The 24,776-nt window shown below is 54.1% G+C and overlaps 10 protein-coding genes across 10 annotated transcripts; 6 read left to right on the forward strand and 4 right to left on the reverse strand.

Moving 5' to 3' along the window:
- Positions 1–120: 120 nt before the first annotated feature.
- Positions 121–1,362, reverse strand: CCOS01_12926 (uncharacterized protein; the record flags this gene model as incomplete). Its single annotated transcript, XM_060461073.1, has 1 exon — positions 121–1,362. The coding sequence occupies one exon, from the start codon at positions 1,360–1,362 to the stop codon at positions 121–123; it is 1,242 nt and encodes a 413-aa protein (XP_060308275.1).
- An 896-nt stretch (positions 1,363–2,258) lies between these two features.
- On the forward strand, positions 2,259–4,079 carry CCOS01_12927 (tripeptidyl-peptidase sed4; the record flags this gene model as incomplete). Its single annotated transcript, XM_060461074.1, has 2 exons — positions 2,259–2,844; positions 2,908–4,079. The coding sequence occupies 2 exons, from the start codon at positions 2,259–2,261 to the stop codon at positions 4,077–4,079; spliced, it is 1,758 nt and encodes a 585-aa protein (XP_060308276.1).
- A 106-nt stretch (positions 4,080–4,185) lies between these two features.
- On the reverse strand, positions 4,186–6,165 carry CCOS01_12928 (uncharacterized protein; the record flags this gene model as incomplete). Its single annotated transcript, XM_060461075.1, has 5 exons — positions 4,186–5,032; positions 5,087–5,279; positions 5,342–5,688; positions 5,749–5,827; positions 5,889–6,165. The coding sequence occupies 5 exons, from the start codon at positions 6,163–6,165 to the stop codon at positions 4,186–4,188; spliced, it is 1,743 nt and encodes a 580-aa protein (XP_060308277.1).
- An 893-nt stretch (positions 6,166–7,058) lies between these two features.
- CCOS01_12929 (uncharacterized protein) lies at positions 7,059–8,141 on the forward strand (the record flags this gene model as incomplete). Its single annotated transcript, XM_060461076.1, has 1 exon — positions 7,059–8,141. One exon carries the CDS (start codon positions 7,059–7,061, stop codon positions 8,139–8,141), a length of 1,083 nt encoding a protein of 360 aa, XP_060308278.1.
- Positions 8,142–9,283: 1,142 nt separating this feature from the next.
- Positions 9,284–11,363, forward strand: CCOS01_12930 (major facilitator superfamily transporter; the record flags this gene model as incomplete). The annotated part of the gene is made up of 7 exons (XM_060461077.1): positions 9,284–9,438; positions 9,538–9,888; positions 9,989–10,098; positions 10,149–10,417; positions 10,488–10,905; positions 10,985–11,196; positions 11,256–11,363. The coding sequence occupies 7 exons, from the start codon at positions 9,284–9,286 to the stop codon at positions 11,361–11,363; spliced, it is 1,623 nt and encodes a 540-aa protein (XP_060308279.1).
- Positions 11,364–12,782: 1,419 nt separating this feature from the next.
- On the forward strand, positions 12,783–14,629 carry CCOS01_12931 (catalase; the record flags this gene model as incomplete). Its single annotated transcript, XM_060461078.1, has 2 exons — positions 12,783–13,409; positions 13,466–14,629. 2 exons carry the CDS (start codon positions 12,783–12,785, stop codon positions 14,627–14,629), a joined length of 1,791 nt encoding a protein of 596 aa, XP_060308280.1.
- Positions 14,630–14,996: 367 nt separating this feature from the next.
- Positions 14,997–15,956, forward strand: CCOS01_12932 (uncharacterized protein; the record flags this gene model as incomplete). The annotated part of the gene is made up of 1 exon (XM_060461079.1): positions 14,997–15,956. One exon carries the CDS (start codon positions 14,997–14,999, stop codon positions 15,954–15,956), a length of 960 nt encoding a protein of 319 aa, XP_060308281.1.
- Positions 15,957–16,113: 157 nt separating this feature from the next.
- CCOS01_12933 (uncharacterized protein) lies at positions 16,114–18,192 on the reverse strand (the record flags this gene model as incomplete). Its single annotated transcript, XM_060461080.1, has 6 exons — positions 16,114–16,476; positions 16,550–16,628; positions 16,698–16,780; positions 16,837–17,555; positions 17,628–17,839; positions 17,921–18,192. 6 exons carry the CDS (start codon positions 18,190–18,192, stop codon positions 16,114–16,116), a joined length of 1,728 nt encoding a protein of 575 aa, XP_060308282.1.
- Positions 18,193–20,219: 2,027 nt separating this feature from the next.
- Positions 20,220–21,883, forward strand: CCOS01_12934 (sodium/hydrogen exchanger family protein; the record flags this gene model as incomplete). The annotated part of the gene is made up of 3 exons (XM_060461081.1): positions 20,220–20,433; positions 20,554–21,719; positions 21,794–21,883. Coding segments are annotated over 3 exons (1,470 nt in total), but the record flags the coding sequence as incomplete, so codon positions are not given.
- Positions 21,884–22,298: 415 nt separating this feature from the next.
- Positions 22,299–24,685, reverse strand: CCOS01_12935 (cation transporter; the record flags this gene model as incomplete). The annotated part of the gene is made up of 2 exons (XM_060461082.1): positions 22,299–23,119; positions 23,191–24,685. 2 exons carry the CDS (start codon positions 24,683–24,685, stop codon positions 22,299–22,301), a joined length of 2,316 nt encoding a protein of 771 aa, XP_060308284.1.
- Between the last annotated feature and the right edge of the window lie 91 nt (positions 24,686–24,776).

Raw genomic sequence — 24,776 nt, forward strand, 5'->3', positions numbered from 1 at the left:
ATATCAGATCAATGACGGATTGGATTTGATGTTTCTCCACGCAGATATGGCTACTTGCACTTTCTTGAGATTTAACGATTAACGATTATTGATTTACTATCCACGCGACCAAATCCCTGTTCAAGGAAGAGTGAGAGACAGAGAGGCGTCATCCGCCTTGCTACCTCTCTTCGAGATACCACCCTGTGCCAGCGCAATCTCGCCTTTGGCATCATCGGCAGCGAAGAACGCAGAGGTGGCGAAGGGAGCACCAAGCATGCAAGCGCCGGTGTCAATGTTGAGTGCGCAGAGCCCAGCTTCGGCATCCGCGTTGTTGCGGATGTAGTTACGGATAGGAGTCTTGATGGTCACGCTTTTACCGTCGGCACCGGCAAACTCGAGATCGATGGTGAGGTCCTTGGGAACGGAATCGCAGCTGCCGTTGTAGGAGACGTGACCGATGGAATCACGGGTGAGGCCGGCGGCAGCGAAGAAGGCTGCAAGGCCAGCATCACCGATGGGCAGGTCGTTGATCTGGGTGCCAGAGTCGATCATGCAGGACTTTGTGGTCACTTCCGACTTGTCGAGGGTGACGTTCTTGACCTTGACGGTGGGAGGAGAGACAAAGTATCCGACAGTGGCACCGAGACCATCGTTCTCGACGAGAGGCACCCGGACGAGGTCACCCGTGAACTTGGACAGGTCAATGGCGCCGAAGACGGCGTTGCCGGTGAAGGTGCCCTTCCAGTCAGCGGGAGCCTCGTCGAACCAAATGCTCTGGACGGGGGCGCTGATGGCTCCCTTCTCGAGGAGATCCTGACGGACATGAGGGCCGGTGGTGTTCCACTCTGCGGTACGGTAGAAGGGCGCCACGCCGAGGATGCCGAGGTCATACGGGGCCGGCTTGCACTGGCCGCCGTCCAACAGGCGCTGCTGCATGTAGTTGGCAATAGCCACGCGGGCGTCCACCTTTGACGTGAGACCGGCGTCGCCGGCAAAGAGGAATGTGTCGTTGACGCTCTCCTTGCCCTGGACAATCTTGGTGTACCCACCGTAGGCGTACTGCGTCACGAACGTCTCGGGTTTCTTGGCCGTCGCGCTGTGAGGGTAGTCGTAGAAGGGCTCGGCCGTGGCGTTGCACTGGCCCTGGCAGAAGAAGCCGGTACAGCCCCAGTTGTTGATGGCGTTCGGGCCAAAGACCCAGAAGTTCTCGGAGCCCTGGTCGAAAACGACCTCGACCGAGGTGTTTGCGGCCGAGTTCACCAGGTTCGTGGCGATCTTGTGGCCGCCGCCGTAGTAGTAGTGCAGAGGGACGCTGGCGGTGGGGATGGCCGCGAGGGCGCCGTTGGCCAGGGCCGTCATGACAAGGGACTGGGCAAGCATCTTGTCGGTAGGAGCGAATTTGAGCGAGTGACTGAGGTGCGTGGTGGAAGAGAGGCTCAACTCCGGTGTGAGGGTTCACGTTCTCTTATCATCTCGTGGTGTGATGGCCACAGGCTCCTGGTCCGTGAAAGTTCATGGCGGGGAAGATCACGACCGGGGTCATGCTAATGCTATTTTCGGATACTAACTTTTAAGAATCTCATATGACCTATGACCTGCGAGACCGAGGAACATTCGGGCGACTTTCCGGAGAAAGCAGGTTCACGCAGCCTCGAGTCCCGGCTTGGCCATGATCGCCCCGAAACAACCCATGGAGAGTCGCTGCCGCCAACGCCGGTGGGAGCCGTGAGAAGAGTATTTTTCGTATCAAGATTGCGACAGGCATCGAATAAAGTGCTGATATGGGGTCGTAGTGCACGGTAGTTGGTGGATATCAACGGCTTTCCTATTGTCGAGCCAAAGCGAGATTGGCTCAATGCACCGAACCACCATCAAGCTTCGTCTAGTATTTTGGGTTAAGCCCAGGGCGGTAGGGCCGACGGTTGGCCCCGTTGTGAAGGTTGTATTCTTTTTGACTTGTTCTACCGGGATTCGGCAGTCGTCCGATCTTTTGGATACGAGCTTTTTGGCGGAGATTTCACCTTTTAGAAAGCATTGTTGCATGGGTACCCCTGGAGGGGGAAAGAGTCCACGATGATGTCAAATCCTACCCAAGATGTTCTTCATCGCCAAGCAGCGGGTCGAGTGATACGGGCGAGTTGCCGAAAAGCTTGTCCCGGCCCCTGAAGGCTGGCCGCTGGTATTAGATGAAGTGACGCTGCAAGCCCAAGCAGACCGTAGCAGAGAGTGAGACTCGCCACGCTCCCACAAGCTTGTACGCCCACAAGACAGAGAATATGAGGCTATCGTTAGTTTCAACTCTGCTTCTGAGCAGCTTCGCTCTCAGTCAACCGACTACTAGCGGCCATGCAGTTCACGAGGTCGTGAAGCAGCTCCCGCAGGGCTGGCGGCATATCGCTGCGGCCGATGACCTCAACACGATCCAGCTTTCCGTCGCGTTGAAGCAGCCCGGCTTGTCGGAGCTCAAGGCACGTCTCGAGGTGACCAGCGACCCAGATCATGCCGAGTATGGCGCACACGTATCTCGCGATCTGTTGAAGATGTTCCAGGAGCCGAACGCTGATGCTTACGCTGTCGTTGCGACTTGGCTTTCTGCTCACGATATTCGGAGCTTTGTTCAGGACGGCCCTTGGGTTCGCATAAACACCACCGTCGTCAAAGCGAATCGCTTGTTGGGTTGCAAGTTCTCCAAGTATCAGTACAAGAGCGAGAAGGCTGTGTTGCGGGCCAAGGAGTACACTCTTCCGACCCAGGTCTCAGAGGTTGTCGACTTTGTCTTCCCGGTTACTCAGTTCATGAGCAAGCCGCCTAGACGACAGATCAAGGCGAGGGAGTCTGGCAAAGTAAAGCGACAGAGCACGAGTAAGTTCATGGCGGATCCCAATAGCCAGGTTTCTAAGTCACCACATCACTGACGCATCACAGTGCCTCGAAGCTGCTGGGACTACACAACCCCCGACTGCATCGTGGATCTCTACAACATCAACTACAGCCCGCCAAATGAACCATCACCCACAGACTTTGGCATCGCCGGCTTCCTAGAGGAATATCCCAATGTTCCTACTCTCCAAGCCTTCCTGGCGTCCTACAGCCCCCGCCGAAACACCACCGCCTTCTCGCCAAAGTACAACCTCACGGTGGAGTCCATCAACGGCGGCAGCGACACCACCGAAGGCAACGGCGTCGAGGCTTTGCTGGACATCCAGTACAGCATGCCATTCATCCAGCCGATGAACGCAACCTACTTCTCCACCGGCGGCCGCGGTCCCGAAATCGGGCCCGACGGCAAAGAAAAGGATCCCAAGGACAGCGCCCACGAGCCCTGGATCGAGTTCCTCGAGGCCCTGCTCGCCCGCGAGACCATCCCAGACGTCATCTCCATCTCCTACACCGACGACGAGCAGCTCATACCGCAGCCGTACGCCCGTCGCGTCTGCGACCTCTTCATGCAAGTCGCCGCCCGCGGCGTTTCTGTTCTGGTAGCTACCGGCGACGGTGGCGCAGCGGGCATCGGTTCAGGAGACTGCATCTCAAACGACGGCAAGAACACGACAAAGTTTATCCCGACGTTCCCCGTCGACTGTCCCTGGGTCACGGGTGTCGGCGCGACGGGCAACTATGCGCCGACGGAGCCTGCGTGGTACAGCTCCGGTGGATTCAGTGAGTACTTTGAGCGTCCGGCGTGGCAGGAGTCCGCGGCCAAGGCGTACATTGCCGGCATCAACGGATCACACGCAGGCTGGTACGCACCGAACGGCCGCGGCAGCCCGGACATCTCGGCCATTGGGTCCCGGTTCCTGATGCAGCCTGGGTGGACGCAGAAGGGGACAAGCGCCAGCACGCCCGTCGTCGCTGCGATGATCGCTCTCGCCAACGACAAGCGCATGAGGGAGGGAAAGCCTGCTTTGGGATTCCTTAACCCGCTGCTGTACTCTGACAAGGTCCGTTCCGCGATCAACGATGTCACGAGCGGATCTAGCGGAAGCTGCTCTTACGGGACGAAGGTTGAAAGCGGGTGGTCTGCGACTGCTGGATGGGATCCGGCGACTGGCCTTGGGACGTTAGACTTTTCCAAGTTCCTTCAGGCGTTGGAGTGAGGCTTTGTAATCGTAGAAACTTGATACACTTGATCTCACAATTACGACTCTGATGACTGCTGTGTACAATAACCAAAGCCAACCGGGCTTCATGACTCTCAGCCCTTCAATCATGCCAATGCCCCTCCAAGTAATTCTCGTACTCTCCGCCGAAGTGGACAACCTGACCAGCAGCATTCTTCGGCTTCTCGGCCAGGAACTCAAACTCTGGCAACACCAGACTATCAGAGCCGGTGATCTTGAGCGCCAACTGCTCCCCGGCATCAAACTGTATGGCAGTGGGCCATATCCAGACCTCCATCTTGACGATCTCGCCCGCCTTGACCTCAATGTCTTCGTCGTGGGCTAGCGTCTGCCAGTAGTTGGGCGACAGCTCCGGCGCGACCTTGCGCTTGGAGGCGCGGAGCTTGCCGTTGGGTCCTAGGTATTTGAGCGGGTTGATGCTGGGGATTTCCTTGGGATCAGACACGGGGAGTGCCTCGAGGGGAATGTTGATATGCTCGAGGTCTTTGCCGCTTGCATCTCGTTTGCGAATCTGAGCGTAGACGTCAAAGTCTGTAGCCGAGGGGCAGGATACATGGACCACGAGCTTGGTTGGGCCCAGCAGCTGCGTAGACTTGGAAAAGGTGTGCGTGAAGACCATGGTTTCCGTGCCCTCATAGCCAAGGGTTGCGGTATCGGTGTTGTTGGAATGCTGCAGCGTTTTGTCGGCGCCCAAGTAAAGACGCTGGAGTTCCGTGTTCGTGGCACTCGGTGATAGCCAAGGAAGAGAGTCAAAAGGGAGATCGATCACGGGTGGCTTGTTGTAGCCGAGCACGGCCAGCCTTACCGGCGAAGTCTTCTCCCACCCGTTGTCGATGCCTTTCACGTAGCGGTCGAAGAACTTTTGCAAGTCATCGGTACGTTCTTGGCTGTATAGGTCGAACCACTCTTGCGTAGCATGAGTCACCATCCTAGGAAGAAGTCAACTAACTGTGACCTGGACCAGGTGCATGCATTGAACGAACCATTTATTTTGGTGAGGAATCTCTTCAAAACCTCTGAAGCTCCCAATGGTGTGAAGCATCGTCGAATAGCTGCCCAAGATGTAGGCCGGGACCTCAATCCTGTCCATGCGGGCCCTCTTGTCATCCCAGTACGCTCTGAGACCCTGCCCGTGCTTAAGCAGCATCTCGACGCTGTTTTCTTGCTGACCACGACCTGATGCACAGTCAGTTGAGTCGAATAGTTAAAGCCTATAGATGGATAGGCGTGCAACTTACCACGAACCACATTGTTAATCATCGACCCGAACCCAATCGAAGGAATCCCGCCACGGCACAGACTCTCGCGCATATGATCGCTCGCACCCTCCAGAGGGGCAATACACGCCAAGTGAGGCGGCCTCTCGGCGGCTATGTACCACTGACACAGCGCAAGCCATGAGTTGCCAGCCATGGCGACCTTGCCTGTGCACCAGGGCAGCTTGGCGATATCCTCAATGGCGTCGTGGCCGTCTTGGCCCTCTGGGGTACCCCACGACCTCATGTCGCCTTCAGAGTCACCGCATCCTCTGGCGTCTGCGTTGATGATGGCATAGCCTTTCGGCACCCATTCAGCGGGGTCTAGTCTTGGAGGCAAGTCAGTCTTTCAGGTCTGATAGTAAGGGCGCATGTAAGGGAGATCCCACCCCTCGAACGACTCGTAACCCGATAGTTTGCTCAGGGGAACGCCACATCGTAAAGGAACTGCGTGGAGATTCAGGGTGCCTGGAAAATACTGTTAGTAGTTGGTACGCAACAACACAATCGGCATCATATTGGGCCGTACCCGTGTCAGTCTTCCCGTAAGGCGACCACATCAGGATGGCAGGGACCTTCTCGTCCGTCTTCGGCCGAAAGATGTCAATCCGGATGCGGGTCCCGTCGCGCAGCGTCAACGGCTGGTCCCGCTCAAGGATGATGTCGCACGGGAGCGGACGATGCTCTGGGGTCTTTTGACTTCCGCTTGAGAGCTCCACGCGGGAAGGCTCTTTGGGAGTTGGCCATGCTGGAGGGATAGTGGGGGTCTGGATGACTTCAATGTTGTTGACGATAAGTGGCGCCATTGTTGCTTAATCTAACAAACTCGCAGTGATAAATTCCCGTTGATGCAGGTACAATGTTTGTCTAGAACAAGACTATTAGCCTTTTTGATGGCGGCAGCATCGCATGTTTGTTATATCGTTATTATACGAGACCATCATAAATCCGAGCTCCCCGGCCTGTCTACACCTCTCAGGGGACTCTGTAAATCCTCGGATTTGACCCAATTCCTGATGACGGATCGTCGAGGACGCTCAGAAACACGGCCCCCCTTCACCGGCATGGCTCCACGGCAGATTCCCACTTGTGTACCAGCCAATGGCGTTGCCATTTTCGCCCTCTTGGGGTAATATTCGCCTGGGGGAGGCCCGAGGGCCTCGTACTTATTGGACTCAACCTGGGACCAGTTCACATGTAGCCCTACAGTCTGCCTATGCCATGCGATACGTCGGAGAGGGCCTGGACATATCCATGCCGCATATGTTTGAGTTCTTCCCCGCCATTTGGCCCTGCTGATCACCCGAGGCGCGTCAACTGTACGCTACCACCCCCCGCCCGGTAGAGTCTAGAGATGGGCCCCGGCGACCTCGGGTGTTAGGAACCCTCCGTTGGCCGATGAATAAATCGGGCAACTTGTCCGAGACGGCCGTATTCGTCCGTGATTCTTCTTGAGAGCTCCGTTCATCTTTATTCAACCGCCCACCTCCCACCGGATGCCCGATTTTATGAGAGGGTCGCGACCCGGAGAAGTGGACGCTAGCGAAAGGGGGCAAACAAATGTGTCAATTCCACGTTTTGAAGTGTTCTGTCCATGGCCACAAGTTACTGCATAAGATGCGTCTGGTCTGCCGTGTGATAATTATGGCGGGCAGCCAAAGTCAACCCCCATTAGAACAGTAAAAAACGAAACCTCACAATGGGCAGCAAAACAACATCAACGGCGCCGGCGCTCTATGTCGACGAAGACTGCAACTTCTCCGTCGTCCGCAATCTTCCCATCCCCGACCCCGTAGATGGCGAGGTCCTCGTCAAGGTTCTCTACTCTGGCGTAAACCCCGCCGACGTCAAACACGCACCATACATCGGCGTCCGCTCAGTGACCCTCGGCTACGACTTTTGCGGCCGAGTCGTCCGGGCTGCTGGAGAAAATGCGTCGTCCGCCTTCAAGCCGGACGACCTGGTGGCCGGCTACGTCCCCACCGGCATGGGCAAACCAATGAGACACGGCGCGCATCAGGAGTACCTGAGCTGTCCGGAAGATATGCTCTTCAAGGTTCCGGATAACCTGCCCCAGACGCACGCCGCGAGTCTCACGGTGGTGCTGACCACAGCCGCCGACGGGCTGTACAATATCTTTGGATACCCTCTCCCTGGGGAGAAGGCAAAGGAAGGGTTCAAGGCTGGTCCGCTACTTATTTGGGGCGCATCCGCCAGCGTTGGACTTTGCATGCTGCAATTAGCGCGGGAGAGCGGTGCGAGCCCCATTTTCGTCACCGCGTCGCCCGGGCGGCATGAGATGCTCACTAAGATGGGGGCGACGCGCTGCTTCGATTATAACGCCCCAGACGTGATTTCTCAGATCAAGAAGGCGGCGGAGGAGGCTGGCGCGGGGCCAATTCGCTACGCGGCCGATTGTGCGGGTTCAAGGGGTGAGGTCACCTCGGCATCACAGACGGAGGCTTGTGTTGATGAGAATGCTATTATTCTGTCTGTCGTGGCGAAGCCGGGTGGGAGAATCAAGATGCCGCTGGCATCGGCGAACACGGAAATCACACTACAGCTGGGCGGTGGTCCCCTTATCACGATCCCTCCACGGCTGGAGGATTGGGGCAGGATGTGGAAGGCGTTGATGTGGTCTGTTGAGAATTACGGCACCGAGTTCTCGATTCCTGTGGTGGATGTTTTCAAGGGAACGGCGGAGGATGCGCTGGAGGAGGTGAAGAAGGTTGCTGACCAGGGCAAGTTTGGTAAGCTTGTACTGGAGCATCCTTTGCTTTAAGATAGGAGGGAGTCAGAGGATGATGAGGAGCATGAGCACGGGGTATCATTTCACGAGGATTATCTTGTACCACACATGGCTGTCTACTCCGAGCCCTTTGCTGATTTGAACAAAAGCGATTCCATCTACACTCAAGAGACCCAAGAGACTCACGATGTATACTATGAAGGTAATGAGACTGTAGATGTAAGGCCGGGGTCGGCCGGCCCCCTCGGCAGCTCAGGGCCGACGATAAGCAGCGCATTCCCGGACAAGCTCCGGTCCTGCGCCGGTCCAACGGGTCTAGACTCCGGTGAGTTTATCTCGGACCTATCAGCACCCGTGAAGCTATCCGGCACCCCACCATCTCCACTCCCGGTCGGCAACACAAGGCCGCGCTCGGCTCCTGCATCGGCGGCCGCCCCTCCCCCCTCATCTCATCGGCTCTTTTGCAGTTCTCACACACACCAAAATACCACACTTACTATGTACAGCCAACAGAAACCAAAGGTCTTTGCATACTCTAACCATTCTGTGAGAGTCATTCAGGCGGCTATCTGTTGGCTTTGCCGAGTGCTATCCTCTTCCGCCACACCCACACTTCCTCCTTCACTCACACTTCCGGCACCACTCAATCCGTTAACCAACACCGGTGACCGGTCAGGACTCGGTGGTGCTCCACCAAAGTTCCTCTTGAGAAGAACCCAAAGGTAGGAGACCCATCGTTTTCCTGACGAAATAGCGGGGATTCCGCACGTCTTTTCGGTAAAACGGTCCAGCAGCAACAGACATCCCAGCAATCCGGGGAACTCGCAGGAAAACCCATACAATTCTCACTCGTTTTTTTCTTACCACACCTTATACCCCCCCAGTCACCCAGTGACCTTTAATCGCTTTATGCCCCCCATTCAGCCCAGTCCGGCTTTGTCACCATTTGTTTCCCTTTCGAACCCCTCTCCTCTCCCATCCTGTCCTATCCTCCCCCCTTCCGACCCTGCGAAACGTTCAACCGACCTTCCTAGTTCTACCAGATCTTTAGAGTTGAGCCTCATAAACAAATACTTTATTGGACGAAAGGCGTGATTCTGCGAAACCTAAAAGCTCTCTTCCACCCTCTCTGTGACCGTACCTTATCCCATCCACACACCCAACCACCCGTCCCGATGGCCGCCGATGCAGATGAACGGACGCCCCTCCTCAAAATCAAATCCGGCGCCGGGGCCGTGAAGCGGGTCGGTCGCGGCCTCTGGTCACCCGCAAACCGTATCCTGTTCGCCGGCTTCCTCGTCTCCCTGACACTAGGCCTCACTCAAGTTCCGTGCGCACAAGTCCACCCCTCTCCTCTCACCCATGCTGTACTATGGCATGGTTGCGAGGATGTGTACCACAGTAACGGAAACTGACATGTAGTCTACAGCATTATCTACGTCTTCCGTGTAATGGCGTGCGAAACCTTTTACAAGTCTCACGTCCCCTACGACGGCCCCGCCTCGGAAATGTGTCACCGCCGTGAGATTGACGCAAACACGGCCACCCAGGTCTCCATCCTCGGCATGACCACCTCCGTGTGCGGCATTCTTAACCTCTTCATCTGCGGCGACCTCATCAAGCGTTGGGGTACCCGTTGGGCCCTTATCAGCCAGACCGGCCTGCTCGGCATCCGCGTCTCGTGCCAGGTCCTCGCCGTGTCGCAGGGCGCGCAAAAGGGAATCGACATGATGCAGTACACGCAGCTTATTGGCATCTTTGGTGGGCCGAGGGGATACATGTAAGTACTTCACCTACCTGCCTACCTACCTACCTACCTAGGTACAGCAAGGAAAGTGAGATGCGCTGGGACCGCGTCGCTAATGCAATTGTAACTAAAGGCTGGTTTTGAACACGGCAATTGCGGAGGTTGTCGAAAGAAGAAAGCATACGGGCGTGTTTGGTCGGCTGCAGGGTGCAGTCATGATCGGTACCGCCATAGGGTACTTGCGTAGGTCGACATTCTACCTTTCCTACCCTCGCCTGCTAATGAGTGATCAGTCGGCGGTGTTTTGGGTGATGTGTTCGGCATCACCAGTCCTTTCATCGTTGCCATCGGCTGCTTTGCCTTTGCAACGACCTACGGGGCCATCTTCTGGCCGGCACCCCCAGAAGAGACGGAGCAGACGGACGGCAAGACAACGCCCGGCGCTTCTGGCTTCCTGGCTCCTATCAAGGTGCTCATGCCGTCCAAGTACCGTCTTGAATCTGGCAAGATTGTGAAAAACTATGGCCTCATCTTTCTGGCCCTGGGCATCTTCTTCGGCGTGGTTAGTCTACTACCTCTGTCATTGAAATCGGCGGCATTCATCCATGAACACATTGCTGACAGTGCCCCAGTTCGCCACGGGTTATGCGCCCATCCTCATCCAGATGTACGCCACCTCCCGCTTCAACTTTGGCACAACGGAGAACGGTATCCTGATGTCTGGCAACTCGTGGATCCGCGGCATCTTCTTGATGTTCATCTTTCCGGAAATAATCGACAGCGGACGCAGATGGTTTGCCTCGTCATCCCATGCCGGAGCTCTTCAAAAGACGCTCACCCAGGAGGAACGGAGCGTCATCCCCACTCACCCCGAGGACATGGACCCGGCACCCGGCTTGATGAACGCTTCCGAGCCAACAAAGGCGCCGCCTGAAGAGGAAGACGAGGATAGCACTTTTGACCTGTTCTTCCTGAGGTGGAGCTTGGTGGTGGATGGCATCGTCACGTCCCTCGCGGCTTGGGCGACGGAGGGCTGGCATGTCTATGCCGGTGAGTATCTCAATTTTGCTGCCCACTTTACCCCAAACTCCAGAGGCTAGAGCAAGATGCTAATTTCGTTCATTCGCAGCCGCTTTCCTGCTACCATTCGCATCCGGATCGGCCCCTGCAGCAAAGGGCGTCATCACGGAAATGTGCCCGCCGCATATGCGACAAGACGCCCTGAGCGCCATTACCCTAGTTGAGAGTGCAGCGACTCTTACGACGCAGGGTATCTTCGGCTTCATATTTGCCACGCTGTCTGAGATGGGCAAGCCGAATCTCACATTCTTTGTGAACGCCGTGAGTGCTCACATATGAGTCTTTACATCCCTGATGCTTGTTCTCTAATCGCGTTACAGGCTCTCGCCGTTGTCGCCGTGGGCATTCTTCTACTGGCTCATTACCCCCCGGTTAACAGTACGCGGGTCGAGGATGAGGCGAGTGAAGAAATCAGTGAATCAAATTGAGACATGATTGAGTGCCCAAAATTCGCAGAAATCACTCCTCGGTCGTCATGAAGTATGAGTGAGAATGAAACTCATTCGCTCGATTTGTCTACGACTCCACGCCAAGGCCGATGAAAAGTTAGGATCAAGGGTTTCCTCCCGTAAAAGTCTTCTTCATTTGAAGTCATATGCGGTGTCATTTAGCATTTAGAATGGTTGGTGCACTTCAAAGAATGCGCCGTAGAAGATCATCGTTGGTGAGTCTAATTGCGTGGGTATTGCGGATTTCACACTCAGGTATCGCTGGGACAGGTGTACATAAAACGGACAAAAGGATTGAAGTGATTATTCAACGGTTTTTCTACAAAAGGTACCTTCAGATTCATCGCGTGCCGCATCGCCGACTTCACCACGTTCTAGACCTTTTGCTTCATCACCAAAGCCTTCAAAAAAGTGCCCTAGCTCTGCGTTCGCCAGCCAAGGTCACGGCGGGGGTGGAGCGCCTGTCATCGGTCTTGGCTCGGCCTTCTGCTTCATGACATCAGCGGGCTGTTCGCATACATCATCGATTGAGTTCATGCGGATCGGTGCTTTGGCCCCGAATCTGGGATTCCCCTAGCACACTGCTACCTGGCACTTGTGAGCTAACCGCCAAATATCGGATTTGAACGATTTCGATTAATGAAAGATGGGAATCTGGCAGTGGCGTCTGGCCTCCTCCGGAGCTAGATCTCCGGAGTCTTGGTAGCGGCTGCATCTTGGATTGCTTCAAACAAGTGCCGGTATTTGCTTGATGGTCTAAATCGTCTTAGTCTACCGCGCCCTTTGGCCCCCGCAGTTCTGGTCTTCGTCACATCTTGTCTTTTGATCTCAATTTCCGTGGCTCCTTCGAATTACTCCCATACCCATTTGAAGACTCCCAAAAGCCAATCGGCTTCAGCGCCAAGATATCGGAGCATTGGACGTGATATCCATCGACTGCCTGGTCTTCGTTATCATGGAGTTATCCCCGAATTAGGACCGTAGCCCAGAGTCGAAAAAGGCGAAACGATGAAAAATCGAAAAGTCGAGAGGCCAAGGAGGCTCCGTACCAAGCGTCATCGATTCCTGTGACCCGCTCCTTAGAGAGCGGGTGCTAATGCGGGTATGGCCTAGTTCCATCGTTCCCCATGCCGCTACAACCAGACATGGAGTGACAAACACTACTCCCCGTCTTCAGACTGCTTCGATGTAGTAATCTGCAGTTTGTGATTCGTCCAACATGAGTGACGGTATTGTTCCTACAACGCTGCGTCATGGCATTGAGTTTTGATGGCAACTTTTCTGTGTGTATGCCCGTTCGAGCCCCTCCACATAAAGTGCCCAAGCGCCGGCGGGTGGCGGCACAGCTCACCATATCTCTCTCTGGTATAAGACCTCTCTCAACACCTTCTTAATCTCATGGAGACTGTTCAAAGAATCATCAAACATCCCATTGAAACTGCCCAAAAGACATTCAATATGGGTTCCACCGACACATCATTCGCAGCCCATGTGGCAGGCCAGTTTAGCACATACGAGAAGGATAGACAGATGACTTCCAAGGAGGCTATCTACAGCACCAGCAATGGCGTCCCGATGCCTCACCCCTACGAGACACAGCGATGCGGTGAGAACGGTCCGTTGTTGCTGCAGGATTTCCACTTGATCGACCTTCTTTCTCACTTCGACCGCGAGCGCATTCCGGAGCGTGTCGTGCATGCCAAGGGCAGCGGTGCTCATGGCTTCTTCGAGTGTACGAATCCGATCCCCGAGCTTACGCAGGCCGATCTCTTCGGTACCAAGGGCAAGAAGTGCCCTATCACCGTGCGCTTCTCGACTGTTGGCGGCGAGTCTGGTTCGCCGGATCTTGCTCGCGACCCCAGAGGATTCTCCGTCAAATTCAGAACAGAGGATGGCAACTGGGACATGGTGGCGAACAACACGCCCGTTTTCTTCTTGCGAGACCCTGCCAAGTTCCCAATGTTCATTCACACACAGAAGCGTGATCCTCAGACCCATCTCAACCACATGGATGACTCGTTCATGGTATGTTTAATCCTTATGATCGTACACATGTGAATCCTGCTAAAAAGCATCCTTAGTTCTGGAACTACTTGAGCGAGAACCCCGAGTCAATTCACCAAGTCATGATCTTGATGGGTGACCGTGGCATTCCTGATGGCTACCGTTTCATGCACGGGTACGCTGGTCACACGATGAAGCTCGTCAACAAGGACGGATCATGGGTTTACGCCCAGATTCACATGAAGTCCCAGCAGGGCACCAAATTCATCACCCAAGAGGACTCTCTCACCAAGTCAGCCGACTACTCCGGCAAGGACCTCTTTGAGGCCATCCAGAACGGCGACTACCCCAAGTGGTCAGTTGAGATTCAGACCATGACACCCAAGGAGGCAGAGGATGCATGGGAGAATGACAAGATCAACGTCTTTGATCTCACGCACGTGTGGCCTCAGGGCAAATACCCCCTCCGCAAGGTGGGCGAGTTCACCCTGAACGAGAACCCTCAGAACTACTTCGCCGAGGTCGAGCAGGTTGCTTTCAACCCCTCGCACATGCCCCCCGGCATCGAGCCCTCCGCCGACCCGGTCCTTCAGTCCCGTCTGTTCTCCTACCCTGATACCCACCGTCACCGTATTGGCGTCAACTACCAGCAACTCCCCGTCAACGCACCAAAGACCGCCCACAAGATGGCCAACTTCCAGCGTGATGGTGCCATGGCGTTCTTCAACCAGGGTGCGCGCCCCAACTACCTCAGCTCCATCGATCCCGTTCAGTTCAAGGCCCGTACCGTGGACCTGGACAAGACGCATGGTCACTTTACCGGCCAGGCCATCACCTTCCTCTCCGAGATCAGACCAGAGGACTTTGTTGCGCCGCGCGCCCTGTGGCAGAAGGTCTGGGACGAGGACGCACGTGAGCGCTTCATCAACAACGTCACGGGCAAGATGGAGCTGTGCAAGAACCCGGAGCCTTTGAAGAAGCAGATTGCCATCTTCAGGGAGGTCGATCCTGAGATTGCTGAGCGCCTGGAGAAGAGCACCGGTATCAAGGGATACGATGGCATTGCTAATCTGACTTTCAACGGTACACACAACGGCTTTGCAAGGGAGAAGAAGAACAAGTACGCCAATGGCATTGACGTCACGACCTGCCAGAGTCTGACGGAGAACAACGGTGCGCCCATTAGAGGCACTCATCGTAATGTTGACAAGGTTGTCAACGGCGAGGGTGCGAGGCACTGAAGGTTTTTCGAATTGTAGTATTAGAGATATCCATATAATATGAACATGGCTTTTCTTTTCGCACATTATTCCACATTTTCCACTTCGCAGCCCGGTGTTGCCTGGATGCGTCGGGGCTGTGCTGACGGTGTGTCACCACCGTGTTGCTTGTGATTCGTCAAAAGGATCAATATTCAGCATGCAATGTGCCTTGCGGATAGCCGTACTTCATCTATCAAATTGACTTCTATATAGAGCTTGATGTTTCCAACTGATAAGAGTTAAATGGCTTCAATCGCGCATCGCTGTATTTCCCTCGTTCAGCATCATTCAGATAAAAGTAGGAACCAAGAGTTGCATCAGCAGGGCCATTCATCAACCAGACAAAATGGATATTTCATATGAGACAGTCTTCAGATCGTTGACAGGGGTCGCACAGGCTACTAAGGCTGCTTCTGATGAAATTGACACAATCAAACAGCTGCTGTCTCCAGGCAACGAAGGCAGTGAGACCAAGACCAAATCGTCCAGTCTATCTTTTCAGGACTGGCAAGTCATCATCCAGCAAAATGTCACAAAAATGGCCGGGGCAGCCGTCCATATTGCACTCGTCGCAGTGGCAGTGTCATTCCTCCGCGAAACAGCACGCCAAAACCAGCCCGCAACAGCAGACGACATCAGCCAATGCTGGACCATCATCCGCGGCGCCCTCACATCAACATCTTCTTCCCGAACACGGTTCACCGCTTCTCGCAGCGCACAAGGCTTTCTCTCGGTCCCATTGTGCAGCTTGGTCAAGGACGGCAGCATCGACGAGCTCATTCGCCTGCACGTCTGGATGCCGGACGGCAAGCGCGGGAACCCCGATTTTCACTTACACTCTCACCAGCCGTTTGCGCAGAGCTGGATCTTGGCAGGGCAGGGCGTGGATCACTCCTATCAAGTTGATCCTGTCGAGGAGCCAGAAGAAGCCACGCACGCAGGGTATGCACTTGCGTGGAACGATGGCAAGGGGGCGGATACTGCGTACAAGACACATCAGGCATCTTCTACTGTGCAGAACACGGGGAAGCTCTTCCGAGCTGGAAAGATTCATTCAGAGACTCATGCTAGGGGGTCAACGTACACAGTTCCGGCCGCCGAGTTCCACGTCTCAGAAGTTGCACCAGATGCTTTGCATGCGACTATCTTCTTCTTTGATTCACACCGTGGCTTTGTGAAGGATGCTGGAGTTCTTGGGCCAAAGGATGGGGATTCATTTACACAATTACGAGATCCGGCTGGAGTGAAGCCCGCAGAGCTTGCCGAAGCTGTGAACCAAGCTAGATTACGAGAGGCATCAGACTGAGAGCTAACGATTTTGGTTATGAAGATACTTAGAAGGTTGTTGAACATGTTTCAAGGTGCCTACAATGATTTAATACCTAGCAAGAAACGTTGGTTCTGTTGGCTCGATAGTTGCTGTATTCGTAATGCCCAATGCATAGGTCAGTTCTATCAGAAACTTACTTTCCAACCACTTCCGTAGACAAATCCTCTGGCCAGACAGGCTGGTCAACACCATTACCTCTCGTGCCTACATTGTACCTCATTTCAACCGCGTTGTTGCCATACTGCAGAACAGGCTTGACAACCCAGAAAGTTCCATCAACCGCTTTTGACACTCGCATCTCAAAGAACTGAGGGTTGAAGAGAACCTGCGCGTCGTACTCCTGAAGCAGCTTGGACATGACCGGGACATTGTGGGCCATTGTGTGGAAGTGCCGGAATACGGGTGATCCATGACGCTCCCAGACTTCTCTCCAGATAGGTTCAGGATATGTCCCGCATGAACGGACGAGCCATTGGGAATAGTAGTTGAGGGCGACCTGTTTGTGTACATGGGGTTAGCTGGAAAGCATCTTGAAGTTGAATTATTTTCCTCGGTAGATCGAGACTTACGTCGACGCCATAGCTTCCTCCGTCTTCGGCGCGCTTCATGAGAGCATCAAGAACAGCAGTGCTTCCGCAAACTCCAGCACTATCTCGCATTTTAGTATCTTTCTAATAATCCCAGATCAGTGGATTATTTCTTCTGTGCTTGACATACCAGTAGTCTGAGTTCGGGAACACCGGAGTAACCGCCTCATCGAGACCCATTGCCTTTCCATACTCTAACGAGACACCACAGCACTTGATTACTTGTCAGTAGAGTCTCCAAAAGTGATCCTGTGCAGTATGTCACTCACGGCGTCACTAATTTGCTGCCATCCACCGCGCCCCTGCCAGGGTCCATGCCATCCGTAACAATTCTCACGGACGTGAATGATTCCTCGCTGGCGATCCTTCACCAGCTCCAGAATCTCCTTGCGACCGAAACCGTGCTTCTCCATGGCGCCAGGGCGGTACCCATCAACAACGACATCAGCATCCCTGATCAACGCCCTCAGCTTCTCCTTGTCTTCGTCCTTGGTGAGATCCAAGTGGCAATTCCACTTGCCCCAGTTGAGATCCTGGTGCAGAGAAGACATGTCCGTGATCTTATCTGAGGTGACGCGCATGACGCTCGCGCCCATCTCCGCCAGATCGCGCGAAATGACCGGGGCAGCGATAATTCGGGTCAGATCCACGATTTTGAGGCCGGCGAGGGGTCTTTTGGCCGACGAGGGTAGGCTCGAGTTTAGGGGCCACCAAGATGCGGGCTGTATGGAGCCTTGGACTTTTGCGATCTCGTAGAGTCCGACGTTGCTGTTTGCTTTGCCGTGCTCGCTTGCAAAGTATTCGTCAGACGACCAAGCGATTGTGCCAGACTGTTGCGCTTTGTCGTTGAGTAAAGCGTCCAGGTCTTTGGAGTCCATCTCGGCGATGACATTTTGGGTTCTCTCGAAGACCGATTCGTAAGTGTCATCCGCTGGGCCATTTTCAGGCAAGCCCAGAGCTTTGAGGATGGGGTCGGGGTTTATGCCGCCTACAAAATTCCGTCAGATGCGAGAGCCCAAAGGACCTATGGTTGAGTTCGTTCAGCGAAGGAGTATCTCACCGTGAAGCTGGTAATACCGTCCATCCTTTGTCTTATGGATGTTTGTCACCAAAGCTCGATGCAAGCTGGCGGCGGTCCTGTGCTTGTCCGTTTCTGGGAACATCTTCATGGCCTCGGGCACAAAGTTCATAAGCGCCATGGGCGTAAACTTGCCGTCCTTACCGATGAGCTGGGCAAGGAGAGGCGAAAAGTAGAACAAGCTTGCATGGTCACTAGAGACTGTGTGAGTTCCCTCCGCAAGGGCCTTCTACTGGATCAAGGCAGACTTAGATCACTAAAATGAAATGGCTTACGTGTTAATGGTGACATCCGTCGGCTCCTTGTTGTACTTCTTGAGAATTAGCCGGTTGAGCATGGTTGCCTCCAATGCTTTCAAAGCCGAGATGCTTTCGGCAAATCGCCAATTGATCGGAACGCTTGGCTTGCTTGAACCCTCAAACTTGACATGTTGACTGAGAGATTTGAGGTCGCCGGGAAGGTCCTTCATTAAGGGATTGTTCAGAATGCCGTGTTGGAACACCGCCTCCGCCTCCTGTGGCACAGAATATTCTCCCATCGAACCCATGATTGATGGCTTTGGTAGCTATCTGATAGCGCTTGAGTTAGAATGAGATTCGTGATATGAGTTATCAACAAACAATAAACCAATGAGAAAAGATGAAAGGCTCGTGCGAAGAGCGCGTCTTTTCAGGGTCTCCGCCCAAATCTTATACCAAAGCTCACATTTCCCAACGATATCTTTCGAGTGTGAAATCAATCGTGCTGTTGATCTTCGGGCCGTTGTAAGTCCCCGCAATCCTACCAGTGCGCTCTGTCGTCAAATTCGAGCCGCTGCCAGTGGGCGTCAGACCTCGTCTCATCAAGATCTGTGGTGGAGTGGTATGTGAGAGACGTTTCGCCGCCGATGCATCTCATCTTCGGCGTACTTATCAAACATCCTCCGATAGTCGGCCTGCAATATTGTTAGTCATGGTCTCTGGAAAATGAGTCGTCCTTGGTGTTGTCTTCTTCATACTGCAATATGAAGGGTCACAGGGTGTAAGATCTGGGTTTCAGCAGCACCTGCATCTGCTCTGCCAAGATGTTGAAGGCTGTTTTCGAGAGAGAAACTTCACTTCTGAATATTGGTAATGTTCAATGAATGCAAACCGACTGAAACTACATACTAAAGTGAGTAGACATGTTAGACTACTGTCATGTAGGCTTGGTTTCGAAAGCAATGACGTTTGAAGAAATTCTTTTAATCAGCGAAGTTTGACGAGATCCTGCTACCAACTGTTATCATGTGGTCGTCGTTTGCCACAATGGAATATATGGTTCAATGAAACTGAATGAGAAGTCGACCCCTCCTCACGTACATAAATGAAGCGCGATGAGAGCTGTATGAAATGAGAATGCGGCAGTCTAAAGTCTTGCACAGCGTTGGTTGGCGTTCAAAGGCGGGCGGCCCTCCATGATTAATGTTTATAACTTGGATCATACGATGAGGTTGCGAGGCAAAACTGTTTCTCGCGCAGTGAATTGTTGATTTCCTCGTTGCGACTGGTTAAAGGCTTCTCAGATGAGCTTACTGAGCTCACTCGTGGGTAAGCACTATGCCGGCAGTGTTCAACACTACAAGCCTGCAGAACATCATTTGTTCTACCAGTTCCGTTGTGAGTCGATGAGCTCTCGGAATTTCGAGACATGATACTATGTCTTGCTGAACCAAGGTATCCGTCTACTGCTTAAGACGTTCACCAGTGGTTCGGATTGAATCTTGCAGCGGGGAATGCGGAGAGAGAGGCCGGGGTAGTTCGCTGCTGGAGTTTTTCAACGGCAATGACGGCACTGGCTTACAGCGCTTGAGTGTACGAGAACAAGGTCTCAAAGGCATCGGTAGATCCAGGAAAACAAGATACTGGCGGCACATGGAGCGCATGACTCTGCCCCGCAGTCTCAAATAGCCGCGGCCGTCTCAAGCAGATTCGAGATGGGATTGTCAGAAAAGACGGTCAGGCGCTCTTCGCGGTAGCTCTGAAAGTCGAGAGAACCCTGCATGAGCCCTTGAAAATGTAGGGGACCACGAACAGGCCTGATCATGGATGGCCAGTGGCACATGTTTGCGAGAAGGGGGTCAGGATGACTTGGCTTTAGCGGGCGCTACCGACATGGGCTAAAGGCTAAGCCTCCGTGGCCTTGAAATGCCTCATCCTACCTGATGGGTGAGTCTGTGACAGGTAAGGTGGTAAAATGAGAGCAGAAGATCGGGACTAGTAACGAAATAGATGAGCGGGCTCCCATCGGTGGCCTCCTTCGTCCTGTCTTGCGGGCGCTCGCGGGAGAAAACAACGGCTGCCCGATCTAACGTGATGAACGAGTATTGATATCCGATCCGATAGCCGTGAATGTCTTTTCAAACGGGTCTACATTTCCAATTTTGATTCTTCATACATCCAAGTCAATTTGCCCTTGTCGTATGCTCTCCTTCTTACTTTTGTGAGTATTGGTGTAGTTGGTTCAGGGCGCATTTCCGTCGTCGAGCTCGAGTTGGTAATCGCAGCGGCATCCCGCCAGGTCCCGTAACGTGAGGCATTTCCATTTCATGTCGCAGCCGAAGCATACTCAACCCCTTCTTCACCCCAAGGCGTCGAGACCCAAAGGCGAGGCATCCAGTCGGGGCTGCTTGCTTGCAGCACATTGAGCGGCATCATGGACCTTTCAATCACGAATTTCAACGTGGTGATTAGCGTGCTCGGCGGATGGCTCGTCTTATTCGGCACCTTTTCGTATCTCATCAAAGAGAACCTGTATCTCTCTGAAGCCCGTAAGTGAACCATAGCTTTCCCTTACCTGTGGTTTTTTCTTCTTCTGCTTCTTCTGCCTCTGTTTAGGCACAGCTGCAACAAGGCAAATCGCACTGGCTAACCAACCCTACTGCTAAAAGTCGTCTCCCTCCTCGGAGGCGTAACCTTCACCCACGTCGCCAAGCTCCTCAAGCCCGGCGAATACGCCGTCTCCGAAGATGCCGTCGCCTCCGTGACCCTCGACTTCAGCCGCCTGGTCCTCGGCGTCCAGCTCGTTCTCGCCGGCGTCCAGCTGCCGAGCCGCTACCTTCGCACAGAGTGGAAGTCCCTCTGCCTCCTCCTCGGCCCCGGCATGATCGGCATGTGGACCTGCACCAGTGCCATCGTCTGGCTCCTCGTCCCGGACCTGCCCCTCGTCCACGCTCTCGCCATCGCGGCCTGCATCACCCCGACCGACCCGGTTCTCTCCACCACGATTGTCAAGGGCCGGTTTGCCGAGGAGAACGTCCCCGAGGACCTGCAGCAGATCATCGTTGCCGAGTCGGGAGCGAATGATGGCCTTGGTTACCCCTTTCTCTTCCTCGCGCTCTACCTCATCAAGTACACCGAGAGCGACGGTAACCCAGCCTCGAGCGAGGGCGGTTTCGGTGCCGCGCTGAGCCTCTTCTTCGGCCAGACGTGCGTCTACGTCGTGCTCATGAGCGTCTTCTATGGCTGGGTCGTCGGCCTGCTCGCGCAGAGATTGCTCCACTGGGCCGAGCGACGCAAGTACGTGGAGCGGGAATGCTTTCTCCTCTTCCCCATCGGCATGGCCATCTTCATCCTCGGCACGTGCGGTATGGTCGGCAGCGACGACGTACTAGCGTGCTTCATCGCGGGCAACGTCTTCACCTGGAACGACTGGTTCCGTCTGGAGACGGTCGAGGATCCCGTGCAGCCCGCCGTCGACATGATGCTCAACATGGCCATCTTCATGTGGCTGGGAGCTGTGTGTCCGTGGGAGAGCTTCTGGAACTCTGAGCTGATTAGTCCCGGTCGTTTGGTCGCACTCGGTATTCTTGTCTTACTGCTGAGGCGTCTTCCCGTCATACTCGGCTTGCACCGGTACATCCGCCAGATCCGGGGTTCACGACAGGCGCTCTTTGTTGGGTACTTTGGTCCCATTGGTGTTTCTGCCATCTTTTATCTTTACGTCGGCCTCGAGTTCCTGGAGACTCTGACGGATGACGAGGGCCAGCGAGCGGACGCGAAGCAGCTGGGCGAAACCATGCTTGTCACCATCTGGTTCTTGATCATCTGCAGCATTGTGAGTGACACTACTTTTCGAGAGTTCTCGACAGCTGAATATCTTTTTGGAGTCCATATACTAACGTTGTGTAGGTGATTCACGGTATAAGCGTGCCCATCGCCAAGCTCGGAAAATCGACGTACGACCGATTCTTCCCTCGCAGCGTTTCTTTGCCCGCATGATAGAATAGGCCAAACTTCAAATCACCGTGGCAACTTCGAGATGACGTTAAAATATCTTTCCTCTCAATCTCTGCCACTTTGCTTTTTCTATTTATTCGGTGTTCACGTCTCTTGTTCCCTATCATCGCATTGCATTACATCGCATCTCACCCAGTGCGTTAGAGTGGTTGGCGCATTCGGTCTATGTTTGAATCATCGCATCGTATGTTCTTCGGTGGTCGCATTACTTGAAGCGAGTTTTCGTATTCCTGATCAGTCTGTCATTTTATACTGCATCTTCACTTAGCGTTAACATTATAGATCCCAATCAGAGCACTTTTACGTGTAGACAGCATCAATCTTTCAGCTATTAGCAATGGAATGATTCTTTCCAACATGTCTAATAACCGTGCCTTGAGGCAATCTACATGTAATTCTACCGTTCCAGCTCGATTGTCCTGCTCCTCCGTATCTGATGGTCCTCCTCTTCATACCGATGGAGCTGCCGTCCTGGAAGTCGCACCGCGTGGTCCAGCGCAACTGGCAGCCCTCGATGCCTGCCACGTAACATCACCAGGCACAGAACGAGCTTGCTTCCGACGTGCCAGGCGCCGCAGAAGCTGTACGCGTCAGTTGGTATGCCGACTGATATTCCGACCGTACCGTATGCTGAGACGACCTCGAATATGATGTTAAAGACCGAAAACGTCACGGGATCTTGGATGAATTTTGACGTCTCGATGATGGTGATGATCAAAACAGCGAGAACCAACCACCAAAGATCATGGGCAAGCTGTCCGCGAATCTGGTGGCTGATGAAACTGACGCGACTCTCGCCCTGCTCGGCGGCGCTCTGCCCAAGTCCCGGTCCTTTCGGTGGCACAACACCAACACCGTGAAAGCTCATGAAGGTGCTCTTGAACGCGCGACGAGCTTCGATGACCGGGCCCGAACGGCTCAGTCGACGTGCCAAGACAGAAGGTCGGGCAGAAGCCGCGCCAATGCTAGTAGTGCGTGCCAGTGTCGGAGGTCGACTGCCTATAGGGAGCAAGGGATCGGCCACCTCAGGGTCGATCTCGGATGCGGTGCCTATGTCGTCGCTGTATATGCCGAGTGATCGCTCCTCGTAAATGTTGGAATGGCGCATGGTGATGACGACGGGGTAGACCGAGATGTACATCATTATAACGTAGAGTAGCTGTAAGCCGATGAAGAGGCCTGAGATAGGGACAACGTAGAAACCTCCGGACCGCACAGCTAACCGGTATATTAGCCTCCTCCTGCTTGACATGGTGATGATCCAAAGGAAGAACGATTTGAAGGCTTACCAAGTGCTTGAAAGAGACCATTGAGCACCCGGTAGCCTGTGGGTATCTTCTCGATGACAGAATTCCCAATGTTGAGAACCTCAAAGGCCACCCAGTCCACAGAGTTAAGTGAAATCAACATAAATAAAAGCCACCAAGAGGGTCGAGAAGGGAAGAGATTGGTGTAAACTCGGCGAGGGTATTTCAAAATAAACGCTAGGGTTTCTTTTAGGTCGGTAAAAGCGTCTTCTCGCGTGGTCAGGTTCAAGATGCGGAGAGAGGACCAGATGATGAGACGAAGGAAGAGAGGGTACGCGGTATTGCCTGCCAGTATCAGGAGACCCATTGTGATGAGAACGTACGGCGCCTGTTGGAAAGGAATCATGTTGGCGTCCAGGAGCGACATGCCCGAATTATTGAAGGCAGAAACGGCGTTGAAGATACCGAGCCACCACGAATTGATACCGTTAGCCCTTGCCGTATCGGGCATGTAGTTGTTCATCCAGGCTCCAAGGGCAAGGGATGCCAGAACCTGCCACAGGAAGAAGTAGGTTGGCACCAACATGGCTAGGACCTTGAGGGCACGGTATTCGCAGCCGCCGAGATGATCGCGTTCATCGCTGCTTAGGTCATGGAACTGACCGTGGCGACTAGCTGCACGATGTTTCAAGAAGTTGCGAGCGTCCGCGTCGGCAGTAGTCAGATCTACTGAAGCATTGTAGGGCCTTCTCAGTGGACGCGCCGGTCCATTCGGGTTGCCAGGAAGAGAGACTCCCGTCGAGGTGGCTTGGTTGTCGGCGACATTGGGGTGCGGTGCATCGTCAAAGGTAATGTGGCCCGGTGCCTGCGAGTCCGTCACCTCCTGGGTGCTTCCGGGCATATTCTCAGGTGCATCCTCGAGTGTAGGCCGGTGGCGGTCTTTGGGCGAGGCTTCTGCATCGTCCGCTCGTTTGTCGTCTGGCCGAGTTTCGCCCTTCTCCGACTCGGCAGTCTTTGTAGCTCTGAGAGACTGGCCTGCAGGATGCGGTGCTGACTGCGATTTACCGAAGGAGAATGCCATCTGCAGCCTGGGCAAGTCGAGAGGTAATCGCGGCAAACCTAGCGATATGGTACTGCCCTGACGACTGAGTTTACGCGCGCGCTCTGCTCGGACTATTTCATCGAAACGCTTCTCGAATACATGTTTGCGGGCCAAGACCGTCCAGATGGAGACCCAAATGGTACTGCCCAAGAGCAGTAGGAGAAACAGGAGTGTTTGTTGCCAGGCCGTCAGTTGGCTGAGGTTGACGGTATTGAGGCCTGCCTCGGTCATGGCAGACACGACAAGGAAGAGGCTATCGGTGTAGCTGACCGAGAACGCAGGATCGGATGAGCCCCAGAAGATGATAGACGTGATGAGACAGACGAGGAAGAAGTAGGCATAATGAATGGTGATGAAGTTTAGAGGTGGTAAATAGCGACGCAAGCGACCCGAGAAGCGTGCGAGCCACCGCTCGAGGTCGCTGATGGAACTCATGCGAGGATTGCTAGAGACTTGGAGAAGTTGTCGATGGAAATATGTCGATGTACACAGGATGCATTAGGAACAGGATGGTCGTGATCGTTGT

The sequence above is a fragment of the Colletotrichum costaricense genome (genome assembly GCF_030867565.1).
Source record: "Colletotrichum costaricense strain IMI 309622 chromosome Unknown Scaffold_16.1, whole genome shotgun sequence".
NCBI lineage: Eukaryota > Fungi > Ascomycota > Sordariomycetes > Glomerellales > Glomerellaceae > Colletotrichum > Colletotrichum costaricense.